Source organism: Protopterus annectens, chromosome 6.part1 (assembly GCF_019279795.1).
Source record: "Protopterus annectens isolate FY-2018-M chromosome 6.part1, PAN1.0, whole genome shotgun sequence".
In the NCBI taxonomy this organism is placed as follows: Eukaryota; Metazoa; Chordata; order Ceratodontiformes; family Protopteridae; genus Protopterus; species Protopterus annectens.
In genome coordinates, this window is record NC_056738.1 from 250,386,976 (window position 1) to 250,405,427 (window position 18,452).

At 36.2% G+C, this 18,452-nt stretch overlaps 1 protein-coding gene across 3 annotated transcripts in view; it reads right to left on the reverse strand.

Moving 5' to 3' along the window:
* Positions 1-17,712, reverse strand: part of LOC122805489 (phosphomethylethanolamine N-methyltransferase-like) — a 465,550-nt gene extending 447,838 nt beyond the window's left edge. Inside the window, exon 1 of one of the 3 annotated variants that reach the window (XM_044075678.1) lies at positions 17,634-17,712. Coding sequence is in view for 1 of the 3 variants with exons in the window: in XM_044075676.1 (XP_043931611.1) it covers positions 17,273-17,282 (10 nt within the window). In the remaining 2 variants the exon portion in view is untranslated. The other 2 variants (XM_044075676.1, XM_044075677.1) reach the window with 2 other exon arrangements.
* Positions 17,713-18,452: the final 740 nt, after the last annotated feature.

The window sequence follows — 18,452 nt, forward strand, 5'->3', positions numbered from 1 at the left end:
CTGTGATGTGTCAGTGTGATATCTAGGTCAATGGTTAGACTAGCTGCTTTCAGCTTCTCTGTGAGAATTCTGAGAGTTGAAGCTTTTGAAGTAGCTCATGGACACTGTGCATGAGACAGCCCACATCTCAGATTGTCTCTCTTAACATTTTGGCGGGAAACTTATTAAAAACTAGTGACAAACATTCATTTAGCAGTGTAAATGCATCTAAACATGACAAAACCTTCACAATGCATTCTACAGGTTATTACAGACTCTATGTAAGTGAAATCAAGCCCAAAATTATTAATAAGTAACAAAACTCAACATTTTTGTCCCAACTCAACTCCTATGCAAATCTTATTATTTACTGTGTCTATATGATCAAAAGCATTTCTATATATTAATAAAGAAAAAAAAGAGAGTAGAAAGTAAAAGGGTGTAAGGCAGAAATAAAAAAATGTAAGAGAAAGCTATAAGAAGTATATACAATAGAATGTTACTTACTGTTTATATTAATAGAGTTAAAAATAAAACATATTATTTACTATTATTTAGTTCTAATTATTATTAGTTAAAGCATGACAGATTATTTACAAACAAGCATAAGCAGTGTAATCAAGAAAGTATAATTAGGAATAGCATTTGAAGAACATATAAACTTTTAAAGGAAAAAAAAATGTATCAAATTACTGACCTTATTTTTCCTCTTCAGAAAGAGAAACAAGTTAAATCACAGCTTGCCATTAAATCTCCAGATATTTTAACTAGTTATGAAACAAAACATTTCTTTCAACACAGAGAATAACTTTGATTAAATCTTTTTCAAAATATTTGTTGCTTCTTGGAAATGCAGGAACTATATTTAAAAGGATTAATAATAAAATAAAATGATGAGAGAGAAAAAAAAAACATAGTACAAATCATTTGTTTTTTAGTCTCTTCTTCTTCTCTGAAGTCTTCCACGAAGTTTCAGTTGCCAGTCTCTTTAACGAAGGACTAGCCCATTCCATTTCTTCTATTTTTCCAAAATCTTATTTTTTTTTTTTGATAAACAGTAAAGCAGAGTCTAAGTCATCGAAAATTTTAGGACCATCAGGAAGGAAGATTTTAAGCTTGGCAGGAAACAGAAGGTATGTTTTAAACTGTGCTTTTTTAAGCTCCCTTATTAGTGGCAGAAAAACTTTTCTTTTAGCTAATACCATGGAAGAATAGTCATTGTCAAAACGCACAGTTGTTTCATTAATCTTAACAGGAGCTTTAGCCCAAGCAGATTTAAGAACCATCTCTTTATCAAAATATGATAGAAATCTAACTATAACTGATCTAGGATAGTTTTTGTTAGAGTTAGTATTAGCTATAGATCTATGTGCTCTTTCGATACCAAAAGAGAATGCTTCTGGTAAATCTAAAGTTTTAGGGAGCCATGTTGTTAAAAAAGTAGTAATATTGTTACCTTCAATATTTTCTGGCAGTCCAAAAATCCTAATGTTATTGCGCCTAGATCTATTTTCCAGGTCATCCAGCTTTTTTTGTAAATGTGTATTTTGTTTCAGCAGAAACTCAATGTTGATTTCCTCTTCTTGTATTCTATTTTCCATGTCATTCACAGCTTCTTCTATGCCTGTCATCTGGATCTTCTGTTGTTGCAGGTCCATATGTAACAAGTCTATTTGTTTTGTAGCTTTTTCTATGAAAGTGTCTATTTTAGTATCCATTTTATCCATCTTAGCAGTAAGTTGCTGGACTATAATTATCAGAGACTGAAGTTCTTTCTTGATGCTGGAGTCTTGAGAATTTGTCTTACTGGAACTCATTTCAGACTGATAAACTGACAGGAAAATTTCCAAAGTAATTTCTGACAGTAATATTATTAAGATTTCCTTTCTTTTTTAGATATAGTTCAAGAACTATATAAAACAAACATATTTAGAAAGAAAATTACTTCAAAAATTAATTTTTTAAGTAATTAATTCCTGTCAATGTAATGAAATTGGTGGAGCTGAAGAAATCTGCTGCTATCCTGTGTTCATCCTTGGCCACGCCCCCCCCACTCTGTACATTTTTTGAAAACAGGCTTTGGCTGGTCAGCCATAGTCCTGCACTCCAAAGTACAAGCACTACCTTTCCAAAAACCACACACACACAGGTAGGGGAAGGGCAGGCCTAACTACTACTCTATAAAAAAAAAAAAAACTTTTTTTTTAACACCAACGACCAAATGAGATACTACAGAAGGGGAGGAAGGGAAATCCTAGTCAAGCATACCTAGATATCAGCAAAAAATATCTACTTACCATCCCTGAGCTCACAGCAAAGGAGACCACGATGCACACTACTGGCGCGGCAAACGAGATCTGGGGGATGATAGGAGATGGTAGGGCATTATGGGTAAGGGGAGGAGCTCGGAGCTTGGAGCAGATGCTAGAAAAATTTGCCGGCTCGGATTCGATACGGGTCCGTATACGACAGGTTACAGATAAAATGAAGTTAACTACTTCAGATACTAAGTTAACAGTGAAATATGAAAGTGTTACTGATCAATGCTAGAAGCCTGAAGAAGAAGCTTCACTCATTACAAAGCCTTCTCACACTGGAAGATACTGACGTCTGTGTAGTGACCGATACATGCTTTAAAATAACAGAGTGTACTCCGGCTGTGCCTTCTTCATAACTGTGCAGGAGTGGAAAAAAAGTTGGAGGTGTATTAGTTCACAATCGGAAGACATTCACCAAGGCCTATAAAGCAGCAAGATGCACTAGAGCTTCCTTGTGGCCAAATAATCATTAGAAAGGTTCCGTACCATACATATGCTAGCTACAGAACTCCCTCTATGATAAAAGATTGCACAACACCTGTCCACATGAACTAGAATCACTCGGTATTAAACCCAATACCACTTTCCTAGGTGATCTAAACTATTCAGCTACACCACCAATACAAGCACAGAGATTCCTGGACTTTCTCAATACCAATGTCCTGGAACAATTAGCCAGACTACCCACAAGGACGAATGACATCTTGGATCTTGTCCTTACTAATATGGAAACATCTTACACCACACCTTGCATGCCTTCGTCACTTGTTAGGTCAGACCATAAAGCAGTCTCCTTCAAAATAAAATGTAAATCAGAGATCCCCAACACCCAAGGTACCATTCAGAAAATTCTTTAAAACAAACTACCTACTCTTAAGTGACACATTAGCAAGCAACACATCCCCACTAAACCCAATTAACTCCACTGAATATGCACAAATGTATACCACCACACTACATCACCATACAAACATCTGCATAAATGCAGCTGTATCCCCTACGAATAAGTGCAGGGCAAACCCCAGAAACAAACCCGCATGGTGAAATCGTAATATCAACAAGCTCTGTAATAAAATGAAAATAATTTTGACTAAAAGGAAGAAGATGAATTCCAAGCCTTTGTCTCCAAAATAAACAATTGAGAATCTTAGCAAAAATCCACGAAAGCCAAGTCTTACGCTAAAATAACTACCCAAGGCAAAGACAATCATAAAGCATTTTTAGTTTTGTTCGTAATCTCAAAAGAACAGCACGGCAATGCGTTGAGCTGTCTTCGAACAATTTTACCTATACTGAGGCTGAAGATACAGCTAACCTACTGGCTGATGAATTTAGCTCTAACTTTATCCCCCCCCCCCCCTTCCCTCTGTCTGTCTCTCAAAATATACAGGAAACTGTCTCACTCTCCAGCTATCACACAAGACAAAGTCCTGAAAGTACTATCAAATGCTAAAACTACTGCATCGATAGGTCCTGATAATATCTCTGGATGCATCTTAAACAGCGTGAAGCACGATTTAGCCACATCCCTAACAACAATGTTCAGTATCAGCCTCCATACAGATTTTGCACCTAGTGAATGGAGAACAACTGCATTCATTTCCCTGCATAAGGGAGTACCTTCCACAGACCCAGGCAATTACAGACCCATAAGATTGACCAGCCTTATATGCAAAGCCAGGGAAAGACATCATGGAATTAAACAGGACATAGGGAATCTACAAACACTAGACCGATCTCAGTTTGGATTCATTAAGGACAGGTCATGCTTACTCATCCTGGTGTTTTTTTTTTTTTTTTGTTTCAAAAGATCACCAAAGCAATGGATGAATGCAAAACAGTACACACTGCATACCTCAACCCGGCCAAAGCTCTTGATTTTATATATTATATACATATATATATATATATATATATATATATATATATAGAGAGAGAGAGAGATAGTTATATAAATACATAGTTATATAAATATATATATATATATATATATATATATATATACACACACACACACACACACACACACACACACACACACACACACACACACACACACAGATATATAATTTATTTGTATAAGTTAATATCATTACGCATAATGGTTAAGGTCTTCACCTCCCATGCACAAGATACAAGGTTTGATCATGTCCTCCGGCCAAAACCTGCTTGGAGTTTGCATGTTCTCCCTGTGTCTCTGTGGGCTTCCTCCCACCTCCGAAAAACATACTGAGTGTTTCCATCTCAAACTCACTAATGAATGGAGCTTTGGGCAGCAGACAGACTCTACGCAGTGCCCTAGAGAAGGAAGACCTGTACAGGCCAACCACTTTGGACATCTACTATGGTGTGCAGTTTCCTCAAGATAAGGGAACACTGACCACAGATTGCATGCCGTGGCAGGGCTAGCCACTCAACTGTGTAAAATATTGCTCTAGGTGATTCGGTTCTGCTGACTAATGTCAAACAGGCATGTTTTTTTTTCTGGTGATAAGAGGAAAAGTCCAAAAAAAGTCTGAGCACTGAATACTCAATAAATCCAAGAGAACCCTGATGATGATGTGACCAACTCACTGCAATTAGACTCCAGTCTCATGACAGGACAGTATTCATAATGTTAGCCTATGCCCAACAGCAGGGTTGTGATACGGAAGAGAAGGTTATATTCAGACAGCAGTTGCAGAACCTTCCAAATAAAGCAGGACAACAGAATTGGTATTGGTAATGGGTGACCTGAATACACATACTGGTATATATAGAACAGGATATGAAGACTGCCAAACCCACATGGGAGGGGCAAAAGGAATAAAAAAGAGGCCATTCTCAGCTTCTGTCTGCAAATGGCTTGATAGTAGCCAACAAATGATTCAGAAAGAGAAACTATCACAAGGTCACATATAGGAGTGGTCAACATGCAACTCAAGTAGACTTCCTCCTACTAATGAAAGAACACAGGTACAATCAATGATTGCAAAATCATCCCCAGTGAAACAGTCGGCCCACAGGATAAACCACTGGTTACCAAAATCAGCTGCAAACAGTGGTCAAAGAAGCCTCTAAGGTCAACAGAGACCAGGCTGAAGACCTGGAAGTTGACTGAATGGAAAGTATAACAGCTCAAGGAATTACTCAGGCCTCTAGCAGCCCAAGAAGAGGAGGAAACAGCGGTGCTGAAGAAGAATCGCAGCACCTCAAAACAGCATGTGCGAGGACTACTAAGCAGATATGTGGTCGAACCAGGTATGGAAATAAATTATACAAGGAAAGCTGGTGGTGAAATGCAAAAGTCCAGGAAGTTACTAAAAGAAAGATGGAGTACAGGAAAAAGAAAAGACGGACCAGGACAGGAAGGAATACTGGATGACTAACAAAAGAAGCTAAGAAAGGAGTTGCAATAGCAAAGAAAAAGGCGTCAGAGGCACTCTACCAGCTTCTGGAAAGTGACTGAGCAGGTGGCACAAATTAACTATATCGGGTTGCGAAGCAAAGACAGAAAGATAAAGAAGATAGTCAGACACTACTTATAAGGGATGCAAACAACAACCTGCTTACCAGACCACAGGACATCAAAGGTAGATGGAAGGAGTAATTTCAGCAGCTTCTGAATGAAGAAAACCCCACAGAAGCTGTACTGCCCCAGACGCAACCTACATTGAGAGAAGAAGATGAGCCCACCACAGAAAAAGTAAGAACAGCACTAAGAAAAATTAAGTCAAGGAAAGCAGCAGGCTCAGATGAGGTCACAGCAGAGATGATAAAGATTCTGGGTGAGATACAGGACAAATGGCTCATGGGGTATTCATAACAGTATGGAGATAAAGGTACAGCCCAGATGGCTGGAGAATAAGCATACTAGTGACTCAAGTATGGACAGTGTTTGGTCTTACAGAGGGGTTCCCAGTGGGAGTGGGTGTGCATCAGAGTTCATATTTGAGCCCACTGCTGTTCATGATGGATTACATTAGCAAACAGATCGGAAGAACAAAGCTATAAAGCTGCTGTATGCAAACAATGTGGAATTACAAGCAGATTTTGAGCATGAACTTCAGCAAAGAACAGAGGAATGGAATGCAAAACTAAAAGGCACATGGAATAAAAGAGAGTACAGATAAGACAGTGGTAATGGCAGCAAATTAAGGAAATTAGAAGAAGCTGAGAACTGAGATAGAAGGAAAGATACTGTAACAAGTTAACAGCTTCAAGTATTTGGAAGGGGTGGTTGAGGAGAAGGGAAGTCTGAATGAAGAGGTCAAAACTAGAATCAGGGGGGCTGTAGCTAACTGATATAGAGTGTCAGATGTTGTGTATGTTGGAAGAATGCCGAAGAAGCAGCTGAAAGGTAAGGTGTAAAAAACAGTGCCAAAGTAGCTCTAAATGCAAAAAAGATCAAAGAGAACAGATTACAGTGGTTCATGTACAAGTGTAGAAAAGCAGAAAACAATCTGATGGAAAGGATTTGAGACAGAAAGGAAGAAGGCAAGAGGAAACAAGGACATCCAGCAAAGAGGTGGATGGACTGTGTAAGAGAAGATCTGCAACAATCAGGCATGAGTGTCAAAGAAGGCAGGAGTGTGGCACTGAATCGAGAGAGATGACGACAGTTAACATGACACCCCGACCCCATGTAGAAAATGAGAAAAAGGGGGTTGAGGATGATGATTACTTGCAAACAGATTATCTCATTTTTGACCATTTTAGTGATGCAGTAATCTTTGAGCCTGTCGAGTCAAATAACTGAGCAATGGATAATATCACACACTGCACAGTTGTACAAATAACATGTAATTAAGTCAGTTGTAGGCCTACTCTGACAACATACTATGTCAAGAACCCTGTGTAAATCTGACATAAGGCAACACCAAAAACGCTTCAATAAAACATTGCCTGTAGGCAACAGAATCAAGACATCTGGGTTGGTTAAAGCAAGATACATACATGATCCCAGACTAATTAATGTGCAGAACAGATCACAGCCAACAAAGGCAAGGCAAACACCAAAGATAAATCCTGAAAATAATTTATGGCATATATGTGAAAAACGGATATTGGAAAAAAGGACCAGAAAGATGTGAAACTCTCTCCAGGGTCAGCAGTCACAATAAAGGCACCCTCTGACAGATTTGATGGTTAATCTGCTTCTGCCTGTGAAGGTCCACCTTCATTCATTTATGTCAACGTAACCTGCACTGTCTTGTTGAGTACCTTGTTGACAATCACAGAAACTCACTGGGCAGACTCCCTGCAGCCCTTTCATTTAGTACATGAAGCCTTCAGCCAAGTCACAAAGTCAGGCAAATAGGACTGCAACATGCCATCAACTAAAATGTCTTGTGAATTATGGCTGTCTAAAGGTCATGTATATTAACTTCTGTTAATCAGTGGTCACCCCATGGAAATGGAGCTGTGTAGAAAAAGAGCTGTACATTAGTCATGAAACTAATGTAGTGTTTTTCATACCATGCAGTAAATTAAATCAGTTATTCAGTGAAGTCTGCCTACAGTCATACTAAGATTAGACAGCAGCTGTATGCTATTTTTACCACAGAAATTTAAGAATGTACAACCTAGTTACTGCACTCTTGACAGATAATAAATGACAAGACATAACATACAGGCTCATGTTTCCTAATAAAGTATTCTCCCTCTCTCCAAAGAGGGAAAAGACAATTTAAAAATACACCACTACCCTAGGATCCTAAGGACAGTTTGGCAATCATTCCTCTGCACTAGACTATAAGCTAACAACCCGTTTCCTGTGGTAGGGGGCTTGACCTCTGCACTAGACTATAAGCTAACAACCTGTTTCCTGTGGTAGGGGGATTGATTCCCACAGTCTCCTTTTGTCTGCTGTGTGACCATGAGCAAGTCACGTAGCCTGACAGTGCTTCTGGGCAACTGGGAAATTGGGATAGGCTACTCAATGGTCTCCTGAATCACATGCTTAGTAACTACTTACAAACATATACCTATGACATTTAAACATTGCAGGACATGGCAGATTACAGTAAGGGATTTATCCTGAAAATTTCTACCATCACTAATCCATTAAGAAATTTTAACAGAAAAGATATAACACGGACATGGACAGAAACACGGGACAAAACATTACAAAATTAAAATTTTGTTTGATGCCAAATTTATTTTTAGAAAAACTAAAAATAAATATAGATGAGTTTATGTCCATACCGAGTTTGTTAAGACCAAGTGACAAATACTATACAAAAATACTTCAGTGAAGTACATTAATTTATGCACCGACTACTGCTCCAAAACGTCTTTTCATTAAATATAAGCTGAAACAAGTAATGATCCTGTCTTAAATAAAGCAATGAATTATGTCATGCAAATTTGAGGTATAAAACCAAAGATGAAGTGCCAGATGCACTTTATACAGGAGACACACCAATTAAATGAAAAAGGCAATAAAAGTAATACAGAGAAAAATACGATCTCCGTACACTGGAACTGTATACAGAAAGAAGTTGTGCATAACAAAACATTCACACCTAGCGAAATACTGGCACAATCTTAGGAACTCCATGCAGATTTCTGTGATTCTCTGTCCAGTGGTAAATATTCATCAGTGGCCACTGATAACTGAAGCAAGTACTAAGAAGACAAACTAGTCTTCCCAATATCTCACAGCACAAAGTCTTTAAGATTACAAACTGGACTTCTCTTTATGAGGCAAAACGTAAACATTGACAAATAGTTGTGATTTAGACAAAGTAAAGTGATACTACTATGGCCTCAAGCCAATTTTTTAAAGAGTTTTATGCATACTGTGGTGGTGGTGCTGTGGTAGCGTTGCCGCCTCACAGTAAGACATTGTCCTGTTCGATTCTCAGCTAGAGCGTCTTCTGTGTGGAGACATGCGTGAATGGGCGTACCTTCATTGAAGGTTGTGCGTCAGAGCTGGCAACTCGGCACGTAAAAATCTACTGCCAATCATTAGCGGACTGGAGTTCCGCTGTGGCGACCCCTAACCGGGAAAAGCCGAAAGACACAACAACAACAACATGCATACTTTAGGAAAAGCTTTAAGAATTGTTCAGAATTATTAAAGTATGCCATGTATACAGCTAATGATGAAAAAAATACTTAGCAACACCACAAAGTACAACAACACAATCATCTGTGCAGACTGTACTAGTGACTACATTCAAAACAAAAATTCCTTCTTCTAAGGAAAGACATGTGATGAGCAGGTATTAAGAAACCAAAATACAATGAAAAACATTAAAATAAAATAAATTATTGAGTAAAAATGTTGCTGTATAGAACATCTAGATTTACGGGTTCATAGGCATGTACCAGGCTAATGCCCCTGGGGGCTTTGCAAGCCTAGCCCATAGAACAGCCCTGGCATTGTGCCGCCCATCATTATGATGAAGATTGTGTACTTCTGAGACAACCAAAATCCTTTAAAAGCATTCCTTGTTTTCAAATTAAATACTGTAAATACAAAATATGTTATAGTGGCTGTTGATAAAAAATGAGCACAGGGTATTTGAGCACTGCTCATTTTACAAAAAGGTAATTACACGAGTTTGATTGTGAATTCTCACAAGATTCTGATAAACTAGTAAAAACACTACAGCCATACAAGTCCAGTAGTCAAAAGACCACTGATTACAATCAAGGTACTTTCAGCAAATTTATTTAATTACAGTAATAAATTAATAAAAACAGTACATAGTAACAAGGGTTTTAACTGCTTTAACTCCACTCAGGAAAATTAAACATTAAATTGTAACAACTTGCAACTGGATTTTCTGTTGGCTGGCAGTTGAAATAGTCAACGGTAGTAATCAACATTAGCTCTTGAAATCAAAAATGTATGTATGCATGTATGTGTGTGTGTGTGTGGGGGGGGGTTGTGTCTGTGTGTGTGTTTACTTCTTAAGCAAATAACATGGAGACAAATCAAGATACAGAAAGTAACTATTACAGGACTAATCTTGTTTACAAGGTTAGAATGTTAATAAAATAATCTGTCCAAACCACTTTAAAGCAATATTTTAAATTAGTATTAAATAACATTTGCATTTTCTTTGGTATGATCTAGCAGCTATTCAACTCTAAGAATGCCAAAAGCTCACTTACTACCACTCTTTATGATCTACAGGACGTCCTGCAGAAACTTCCTTCTGCAGTTTAACAGGATTAGCATGATTCACTTTACTAACATGTATTCAGAAACCTACTGCCCAAGGCACTTTGAGTAGATTTGTCTTTCAGAGTCCTCCAAGACCATCTCTCCTACAATGTTCCAAAGATTTTCTTTTTGTTTCATCAAAGCCCATCTTTCCTATTATATTCCACTTTATACAACCAAAATGTGTGTTGCACAAACATGAGGAAGGGGCACAAGTAGTCAGAACATAATGTTGGCCACCACTCTTCACCCACCCATATTTATCATAGGCATCACACAAATTCCTAAATGACAGAATTTAAAAGTCACACATGTAGCTGGCATCTGATTAGGACACAGAAGACAGCAACCACACCTTTACCGTTTCTGCAAACGCTGCAGTAGCCCTTCAACTTTGATCATGCTGTAAAAGAAACTGCAAGAATTTACAGTTGTAAACGACTTATTCTGAATCTGTGTGCCAAATTTCAAGACACTGGAAGCAGTTTTTGTGTTGGCTTGTGTGCATGTCCATGCACACAATGTTGCGTCACTCAGAGCTTCTCCAAAGTGCACTATGCAAATGAATAAAACTACATATATCTTCTGTCATTAACAGTAACTTCAACATTATTTTGCCATGCATATTAATGAATACATAGTTGTGTGCGCCTGTAGTGTTATTAATATGAATGGGATGTGCAATGTAATTATCTTGCATTTCTGACATGGATAACTGCTTACTGTCACCACAGCCAATCTGCATCCCAAAGCATATCTTCTTGTGTACTTAATTACACCATCACCAAACAGTACTTCCTCTACCTGATATACATTAGTAATGCTCTTTCTGCAATTCTGCATCCTTTGTTATTTTTGTAAATGGAAAAAAAAATCACATTTATGTAAATGTTTTACTAAGACCTAGTCTGTACAGAATGAATATTCATTGCCACTGCAGCTACTCTGTATACAAATGTTATCTTTTCTTGTCTGTCAATTGTACTCTCAGCACATACTACTGCTACTCTATACATAAATTTTATCTCTTCCTTTAGTTAACTGTACTATCATCACATGTTGCATACTATTGCTTAATATGCCAGTTTATTACTGTTATAGTTATTTATTATTGTTAAATGGAGCTTTTCTCCCCGGGACTCCAATGAAAATGAGCTCTTCATGGCCCAGTGGACTTCCCCGGTCATCAAATTGAAATAAATAAAATAAAATAAATATAAATAAATACTAATAAGAAGGCATGTTTCCAAGCACATGACAGCAAAGTCAACATCACTGTGTTCCACCATAGCAATTTTCTGCCTACTTTGTAATCACTACCACAATGTTAATTACCGCATATCTACTGTCACTTTAAATTGCTTTATTTTACTACTTCATGATCATAAAGTAATCAGCAAAATGCCACAGCTGCAGTATATAAAGCAACTTTTGCAAACACTTCATCTGTATTATGTTGCTTTCTGTTATCATAGCATACAAAGCAAAATGTCACATCTGTAGATGGTAAAATGTGTTTCCCACTTCCCCATCTGCATTAATGTCAATCCTGATATTAATGCAGACTGGTGATGCCAACACTAAAATGCGCAAGGCATAATGTACATTGCTTCTCACAGTCTCATAATGTAGAGCAAAATGTCAGATTATGATCCACTAAGTACATGTTTCCCAACTCACAGCTCCACTGTGTTGCTTCTAGCAATCATGGTATACACTGTAAAATGTTAAACATAGCTGCAGTTAACAAAATGCTTCCAATCTCCAAAATGAATTAATTAACACAAACAAAAGACAGGAAATGGATTTTGCTAAGTGTAATTGTGACATTCTGTTTGTCAACTACAATATTAATGTAGATGAAAGTAATGGAAACAGATTTTAACAAGTGCAGCCATGGCACAGTGACTTAATTTTCATGTAACCTCATACATCTGTGATAATGCAACAAATACATCTCACATAAAATATAATGCAACAAATACATCTCACATAAAATATAATGCAGCAAATACATCTCACATAAAATATAATGCAGCAAATACATCTCACATAAAATATAATGCAGCAAATACATCTCACATAAAATATAATGCAACAAATACATATGGGATACATCTTCTTACATAACATGTAACACAACAAATACATCTTACACAAAACATGACACAAACACGTTACATAAAATATAATGCAACAAATACATCTCACATAAAATATAATGCAACAAATACATCTCACATAAAACATAATGCAACAAATACATCTCACATAAAACATAATGCAACAAATACATCTCACATAAAACATAATGCAACAAATACATCTCACATAAAATATAATGCAACAAATACATATGTGATAAAATACATCTTACACAAAACATGACACAAACATATGTTACATAAAATATAATGCAACAAATACATCTTACATAAAATATAATGCAACAAATACATCTCACATAAAACATAATGCAACAAATACATATCACATAAAACATAATGCAACAAATACATCTCACATAAAATATAATGCAACAAATACATCTCACATAAAACATAATGCAACAAATACATCTTACATAAAATATAATACAAATACATCTCACATAAAACATAATGCAACAAATACATCTCACATAAAATATAATGCAACAAATATAATGCAACAAATACATCTCACATAAAATATAATGCAACAAATACATATGTGATACATCTTATATAACATGTAACACAACAAATACATCTTACACAAAACATGACACAAACACGTTACATAAAATATAATGCAACAAATACATCTCACATAAAATATAATGCAACAAATACATCTCACATAAAACATAATGCAACAAATACATATGTGATACATCTTACATAACATGTAACACAACAAATACATCTTACACAAAACATGACACAAACACATGTTACATAAAATATAATGCAACAAACAAATCGTCTTACATAACATATACTGCAACAAATACATGTTACATAAAATATAATGCAACAACATAAAATATAATGAAACAAATACAACTGTGGTACATATTATTACATAAAATATAATGCAATAAATACATATTCCTACATAAAATATAATATAACAAATACATCTGTGATACATCTTCTTACATAAAATATAATGCAACAAATACAATTTAGAAAAAATATAATGCAATAAATACATTTTCTTGCATAAACTATAATGCAACAAATACATCTTACATAAAACATAATGCAATAAACACATCTTACATAACATATAATGCAACAAATACATATGTGATCTTCTTACATAAAATATAATGCAACAAATACATCTCACAAAATATAATGCAATAAATACCTTACATAAAATATAATGCAACAAATACATCTTACATAAAATATAATACAAATACAGCTTCTTACATAAAATACAACAAATACATCTTACTTAAAATATAATGCAACAACACATCTTACATAAAATACAACACAACAAATACATCTGTGATACATCTTCTTACATAAAATGTAACACAACAAAGACATCTTCTTATATAAAATAAATGCAACAAATATATCTGTGATACATCTTCTTACATAAAATATAATGCAACAAACATCTTACATAAAATATAATGCAACAAATACATCTGTGATACATCTTGCATAAAATATAATGCAACAAACACATCTTCTTACATAAAATATAATGCAACAAGAAGATACAACAAACACATCTTCTTACATAAAATATAATGCAACAAGAAGATACAACAAACACATCTTCTTACATAAAATAAATGCAACAAATAAATCTCTGATACAGCTTCTTACATACAATTTACATAAAATATAATGCAACAAACACATTTTCTTACATAAAATATAATGCAACAAACATATGTGATACATCTTACATAAAATATAATGCAACAAATATGTATGTGATACATCTTACGTACAATACAATGGAACAAACACATCTTATATAAAATACAATTCAACAAATACAACTATGATACATCTTCTTACATAACACATAATGCAACAAATATAAGTGTTGGATGGATCACCATCATATAACCATAAGCAGACTCCCACATTGCTCATACACTAGCCAGAGACTTCACTGTACATCTTCACACTTAGTCATTAACCACCATAACCTTCTTGACAGTGTGAATTTAGTTTGGAGCCCTTGACTTATGCAACTGGCTGTCACACTGCACCACACGGTATCTCCACTTGCTGCAGTTCCATATAAGGTGCGCTACAAAACTCAATATAAGGTGCGCTACAAAACTCAATTTTGACCAGAAATGCATTTCTGGCATTTAACAGCCAATATGCAGTGAAGGTCAATCGGGATATGAGTGTGCCCATGTGGTGGCCCCCTTTGCCCCACCCTAGCTATGCTACTGGGCCAAATGAGCAAACAAAGCCAACTCTGTGCAGATCCTGTGATACTCACACACTGGACTGGATTATTACTACTGTACAATGACATTATTTAAGAAAGAAATTTCTTATCTTCTTAAATAATGTGATTACATAAGGACAATTTCGTATTCTTCTGTCTTCATGGCAAGTACGTCTGTGAGCTTAGTACATCAGTGCAGTATGAACAAGCAAGCATCTCCATAGCACTTTTTTTGTCTGTTTTGTTAAATTTTGCCAGGTTATGTTCTGGATCTTTTGTTCAAGAAATCTGAAACTCTCATGCCTGACATTCTTGACTTACAGAAATTGTCAGTGACTAAAATTTTACATGGGCATGGCACAGATAGAAGGAAAATCAAGGACTTTCTGCACATATCTAGGCAGTTGGTTATCATATTAATACTCTAAGAATAGCTTTGAACTGGTCACAGTTTTGCAATACGTTCCTATTTTTTCCTCACATTTTGTCCATCCTTCATAAAATTATGTTATAAAAGGTTACCGAGCATATGTCAATGGAAAGTCTGGATGCTCAACAATACTTCAATGGACTGAATTTTCCACTGTATAGGCTTGATTTACAATGGGAAGCAGATTTGGCTGTCCAATCGGCATGCATGTTTCTGAATAGCAATGACCCTTTATTGTATAATTTATGTTAAATTACAAATAATTATTACAGCAAATGATCTTACTACATGTGAATTCTGCACTATTTCAAGAAGCATCATACTGTAAACAAACAATATGTTCTGTAATCCTGTAAATACTATGGTTTTGCAACAACTTGTTTACTTTCTTATTAAAAGTAAAACATTTATTTTAGTATACAAGACTATGAATACTATGTTACTATAATGTAACCAATGAAATCTGCATCCTCCTACTGATATGGAGAAAAGTTAGCCTAAAATATGTACTCCCTGAAATACGTGTATATGGAACACTTAGATTGTTACACCCTTACTGTTAATCAGAAATACAAGGCTGAATTGCAAATTCCATACTCCATGTAGTCTGTACCTGACAATGATGACAATGACACTTAACAGTTGTGCACTGAAGTTGGACCATGGCTGAAGGAGTCAAAAGACCAGCCCCACCTACCCAAGTCATAAATAAACACACCAAATCTAATGCACTACAAATGTGGTTACACATATCAGAACAAAACATGGGTCTTAGTCCCTACCTGCTTTTCAGTCCTTCCTCTACAATCATGGCTTCATTATATACTTAAATAACACTGTTAGTTTTTTATATTACTTTTTTACATTTTTCAAATTAATGACAACAATATTAAGTAAACCATGGAAATATAAATGCCTAATATGACACTCTCTGTCATGACACAGCAATATAATACTACTGATGCTAAGCAAGCCTGAATGTGGCAATGACAAATGTTTCGAAAGTTATACGTCAGTGAATATTCAGTGATGCAAAAGGCAGTATAAAGTTACTAGGGATATTCAAGTACCTTTAGTAGGTCTCTTAAGAATGGTTACTACCACTGGATCACCACAACCTGGCTGATACATGTATGCATGTGTAGTATCCTCAAACCTCCGAAGAAAGCACAAACTACTACAGTCTCTTCTAACCTGAAAGGACCAATATCACTTATAGTCTTCTCAAACCTGCAGTAACACCGTAGGTACAAAGGGAGTGTTCAGCCAGTAGCCCAAGTCCATGCTCCGCATATACAGAAAACAGACACCCCACTCCCACCCCAATAATTAGCAAGCTCCACCAGTGCTGTCTACTGGCAGACATTGTGGCCAGCACAATTAAAACCACTGACAACCCACTCGAGCAGCAACTATGTATTTACCTGCAAAATGAAATTCTCATCAATAAATACGGGATGACTACGATTATGAACGTGTCACAAATAAAAGAATACCAATAAACCCTTGACGAGTACTACTATTACTTCTCTACTTTTAGCTAGCACATTGCTCCAAATGCCAAAATTACTAACGGCCACACATCTGACGCAATTCCAGAATGACATTGTATATTACAGTCCAAGCTCGTGCACGGAAACCACCCCCACATCTAACAAGGCGATGCCGCTACCCTTCAGGTGACACGATAGCGCTTTTAACGTCATTTAAGTCAGGTTGCCGCATGTCAAATATAAAGCAAACACCTAGCACAGCACAGGTAGGTATCTTGTAATTAGAAATACAGAAGGTAACATAATTAGGTGATACATTAAACTGTGCTAGAACATTACTGTAAAAGTATTTAAAAACACAATTATACTGTGTGCTGAAAAGGTTCAAACACTCACACAAGTTACTACTTCTACAAGCCAGAATAAAGTAAACAACGTCACAAACTTAATTCCAGCAAAGAAAGCAGCAACCTACCATCGTCCATCGTAGCGGGATCGACTCCTTACTCGGCTCCCCCGAAATAATTTTAAAAAATTGTAAAAACTATATTTACAAAAACTATTTCACAGAAACTACATCAATTTTCTTTCTCTTTCAATGTGAAAAATATAAATCTATCCTACAGGAAGGCAAAAGATATACAATTTAACCTCAAAATTTTATAGCATGGATTGCAACCCTTGCCCTGCTGAAGCTACGACTGTATTTATTGTGTAGCCGTCCCCTCGGCCTCATTAAGATTTTAATTAAATGTAATTTTTTAGAATGCCAAATAATCACCGAGTCCTACCACCCACACCCTTTAAACGAGTCGCAAATAGTAAATCCCACTCACGGGGCGGAGAATGCCAGGGGACAATCTTTCACCGTGCCCCGTGCGAGCAGACTTCTCTTTTCATTGGTCCGAGTACCAAGTGGTGATTGGGCTTTAACGATCATGATCCGATAGGTGTATGCCACCGTGCCTGGGATTGGTTGTGTCACAATTTGGGTGAGCGGCACTTAATTGCCGCATATAAAATTGAAAACTTTGGTACAGTCTGACGGGCATACCACGTGTTTAAAGGTCTTCTGACTCAGCCGACTGCGTGGAAAATTCCAGTGATAAACATTGTAAACTGTGAAGTTTGTTATTAGAGCAGAGTAAGCATCTAAGGTAGTTACGTAAAAGAGAGTATGAGTATTCACTGAATTTTCAGTATGGTAGTTGTAGGTAATGCTGGTATATAATTGGCAGCGTCGGGAATACTGAGTCTTTAAAAAAAATGATGTCACACCTGGATGAATTTGCCACGGGGATCCAAATGTGATGACACTTCCTACTACAGTCCTTAGAAAATGAAACGTGTGAATGTGTTGAACAGGCAAACTTTGATAACGTGATTTGTATCCTCGATCACTAATATGTTAAAATTTATTTTGGAATTATAAAGAAAGATGGGGACGTGATGCAGCTTGTCACATTTTTAAGCTGATTCCACATGTGGAGAACGAGAATAGTCCACGTGGTATAGGGAAATATATAGTTTAACTTAAGAGAACGTTATCCGGTTAGATTCTCAACTGCAATATTAGCATATACTTTGACAGCTTGGTAGAGAATACGCTGGCTCCAGTTAACTTGGTATACTTTTGAAGTGCACTAGCTCTTGGT